This window comes from Poecilia reticulata, unplaced genomic scaffold (genome assembly GCF_000633615.1).
Source record: "Poecilia reticulata strain Guanapo unplaced genomic scaffold, Guppy_female_1.0+MT scaffold_1369, whole genome shotgun sequence".
Lineage (NCBI taxonomy): Eukaryota > Metazoa > Chordata > Actinopteri > Cyprinodontiformes > Poeciliidae > Poecilia > Poecilia reticulata.
This window is the reverse complement of record NW_007616103.1, coordinates 1-3,242: the sequence shown is the minus strand read 5'-3', so window position 1 is coordinate 3,242 and position 3,242 is coordinate 1. Positions and strand designations below refer to the sequence as shown.

Sequence of the window (3,242 nt, the reverse complement as noted above, 5' to 3'; positions counted from 1 at the left end):
CTCTTTCTATCCTGATGTCTCTGTCCTGATGTCTCTGTCCTGGTGTCTCTGTCCTGATGTCTCTGTCCTGGTGTCTCTGTCCTCTTTCTGTCCTGCAGGGTGAAGTATTTGTGGACGCCGTCCGTCTGCATGTTCACGGCGTTCGGCGTGTGTTCTCCTGACCTCTGGATGACCTTGTTCAAGTGGCTCCGGCTGAAGTCCGTCCATCCGGTCGTGTTGGTCAGTATCGACCAATCAGGATGAGTAAATATTAATATATTCATTATGATGCTTTCAGGCTCAGTGATATATTTATAGAATTGTTTAATGCAACAAAAGTAAAGGAGCTGAAGTCTTTTGGAAAACTTGCTTCTCTAAAACACTTGGTTATTCTTTGTTGTCATGGCAACATGTTGTTAAAATGGTGAGACGGGTCGTAGAAGGCTGTGTTGTTTCTTCATAATAACGTCTGAGGACGGCTGTGAGTCCGACTTCCTGTTTCAGCTGTTGGCGCTTGGCGCCGTGCTGAGGATCCACGAACGGTCCGGTTCTGGTTCTGAGCCTCCGCTGTTGTTTTCTGTCCAGTCTCTGATCCTGAGCACGGCGGTTCCGACCATCATCGGCTTCAGCTTGTGGAGAGAGGTGAGAATCCGGCACGATCCGGTTCTGTTCATGAAAGGTCCGCCTGGTTCTGGATCCACCCGGGTCCAACGGTTCCACCCAGATCCCCTCACTGAGGCCATTTTCCAAGATGGTCATCAACGGCCAACATTTATCACAGATGAATACTTTTGCTGTCAAACATTTGGACCCATAGAAATAATATTTACAGGTAATGTTTTGCTTTTTCAAGATGGCCGCCCTCGCTCTCGGGACTGAAATTTCCAACTAGATGTATGTAGATGGATGTGTTTGGTCCCAAAAAGATGGCCGACATGTAATGGAGAATATATGGACGCACTAAAATCGGCTGTAAACAAGAATCTTTGCTTTGCTAAAGCTAAACTGCTAACAGATAAAATGAATGAAGATGAAGACCAAAGCAGAAAACAAATGAAGTTCAGCCAAGTCATGAGAATGGGCAACATTTATGGCAATGACTGGCTTAAAAGGCTCAAAAACACCAGCCATCTTGGAAAATGGCCGTCATTCTGAAATTCCAGTGGCTGGTATAAACCTGACCTGAGGGGTTAGCATGCTAATGCTAATGCTGGATGTTTCCCGTTGCAGTTCTACCCGCGGGTTCTGGCGGAGCTGGCCGACCTGCAGGAGTTCTACGACCCGGACCTGATGGAGCTGATCGCCTGGATCAGGTGCTTCCTTTGGACTCTGTGTACGGCGGTCCTGGTTCCGGTCCAGGTTCTGGTTCTGGTTCCAGTAACCCAGTCTCTCTGCAGGTCTCAGGCTCCAGCTGTGTTCGCCGGCAGCCCTGTTCTACTGGGAACCATCAAACTGTGTTCTGGTTCCGTCGTCACCAGTTTACCCGTTTACTCCGACTTGGACCTGCTGAGGAGAACCGAAGATGTGAGTTCAGATTATTTTATAATCTAGAGCCAGAAAATCTGGATTAAACTGGAGAAAGAAGCCGCTGCTGACGACTTCCTGTCTGTGGCTCCTACTTCCTGTTTTATACAGATCAACATGTTTCTGCCCTGATAGAATGAGATGTTTTCCTGTCTTTCATGTCTGGAAATGTTTTTTTATAATCATAACGGTCTCCATGTTGAAACGGTTTCAACTGAGCTACTATTGACAAAATGCTCCAAAAACAACCAATCAGAGCCAGGAGGCGGGGCTTAGCGCTGTCAGTCAACCTCATGCACTCTAGACCAGGGGTGTCAAACTCCAGTCCTCCAGGGCCGGTGTCCTGCAACTTTTAGAAGTGCCTCTGCTGCACCACACCTGAATAGAATAATTAGGTCATTAGCAAGGCTCTGGAGAACTGAGGAGGTAATTAAGCCATTTGATTCAGGTGTTTTGTACCTGTGGCACATCTAAAAACTGCAGGACAGCGCCCCTTCAGGACTGGAGTTTGACACCCCTGCTCTAGACCATTTACCCGGCGTCATCGGTTTCCATGCTAACTAGCCTTAGCATGCGTGATAGGCTATGCTAGCTGCAGTGTAGCAGAGAGGGTGATGAGCAGCGCCACACAAGATTGTGATTGACAGCACTAAGACCTGCCTCCTGGCTCTGATTGGTGGTTTCTAGTTCACGCTGGGAGAAGATGGAGGAACTTGATATTTTCAGATTATCTGTCACCTAAACTGTCACAGCATGTTTGAACGTTGTTTCTAAAGGTTAGCTGTGGTTTAAGTGCGAAGCGTCCTGCAGACAGCAGCAGGTGATAAACGCTTCGATGGGTGTGACCCTCAGACCTTCCAGGTGTACGCCATGATGTCTGCCGAGGACGTCTACAAGCGGCTGGCGGCCCACAGAACCGCCTTCGTCATCGTGGAGGAGTCCATCTGCAGCGACGTCCAGCTGAGGACGGGCTGCCGGGTCAAAGACCTGCTGGACGCCGCCAACAGACAGGTGAGTCCCGCCGCTGGCCCGGCCCGCCGCGACGCCTTCTGGTGCTCACCGACTGCGTGTTCTGACCCGTTCAGGCGGCCCGGTCCCAGATGGACTCCTTCTCCAAGCACGGCCGCTTCTGCCAGGAGGTCAAGATGAACTACTCCCCCTACACCAACTACTTCACCCGGGTGTTCTGGAACCGCTCGTACCACGTCTACAGGGTGAACCCCGTCATTTCCTTCCAGTACTGACCGCTGGACGGCTCTGGACCGGCTCTGGACTCTGCAGTCCTGGCTGCAGTACTGCTGATGGCCACCTGGTGGCTGAAGAGGCGCTTCGGTCCTCGCTCAAGTCACAGCTGGTTCTGATTGTCTGAAGCTCTGAGTCGGTCAGGTTCTGCAGTGGGAATGTCCTGCACAGACGTGGTTCTGTGCAAAAGTTATAGGTCAGAAAAAAAAAAAAACAGACCTGAAGATGGCAAAGAACTGGACTGAGGTCCAACGAGACGATCTTCAGAAAACCTGAGGATCTGCTGACCTGGAACATTTAAAGGACGGACAGACGGACGGAGTGGCTCCTGTCTGCATCCTTCTTCTTCCTCATGGAGAAATCCTGCTCCAGTGATTCTGCCCTGCAGGAATGGAGTCATGTGATCATTTGGTCACTTCGTTCATTTGGTCATGTGATCATTTAATCATTCGTTCATTTGGTCATTCGTTCATTTGGTCATGTGATCATTTGGTCAT

The 3,242-nt window shown here is 49.9% G+C and overlaps 1 protein-coding gene across 1 annotated transcript; it reads left to right on the top strand.

Moving 5' to 3' along the window:
- Positions 1 to 18: 18 nt before the first annotated feature.
- LOC103461413 (probable C-mannosyltransferase DPY19L4) lies at positions 19 to 2,959 on the top strand. The gene is made up of 6 exons (XM_008403714.2): positions 19 to 219; positions 565 to 621; positions 1,210 to 1,292; positions 1,377 to 1,503; positions 2,356 to 2,514; positions 2,589 to 2,959. Exons 1-6 carry the CDS (start codon positions 130 to 132, stop codon positions 2,745 to 2,747), a joined length of 675 nt encoding a protein of 224 aa, XP_008401936.1. The 5' UTR covers positions 19 to 129; the 3' UTR covers positions 2,748 to 2,959.
- Positions 2,960 to 3,242: the final 283 nt, after the last annotated feature.

Excerpts from the sequence above, each read along its gene's own strand:
- LOC103461413 (XM_008403714.2), top strand. The coding sequence starts at position 130 with ATGTTCACGGCGTTCGGCGTGTGTTCTCCTGACCTCTGGATGACCTTG. Across the intron at positions 220-564 it reads CCGTCCATCCGGTCGTGTTG|TCTCTGATCCTGAGCACGGC; the intron begins GTCAGTATCGAC and ends TTTTCTGTCCAG. Across the intron at positions 1,293-1,376 it reads GAGCTGATCGCCTGGATCAG|GTCTCAGGCTCCAGCTGTGT; the intron begins GTGCTTCCTTTG and ends GTCTCTCTGCAG.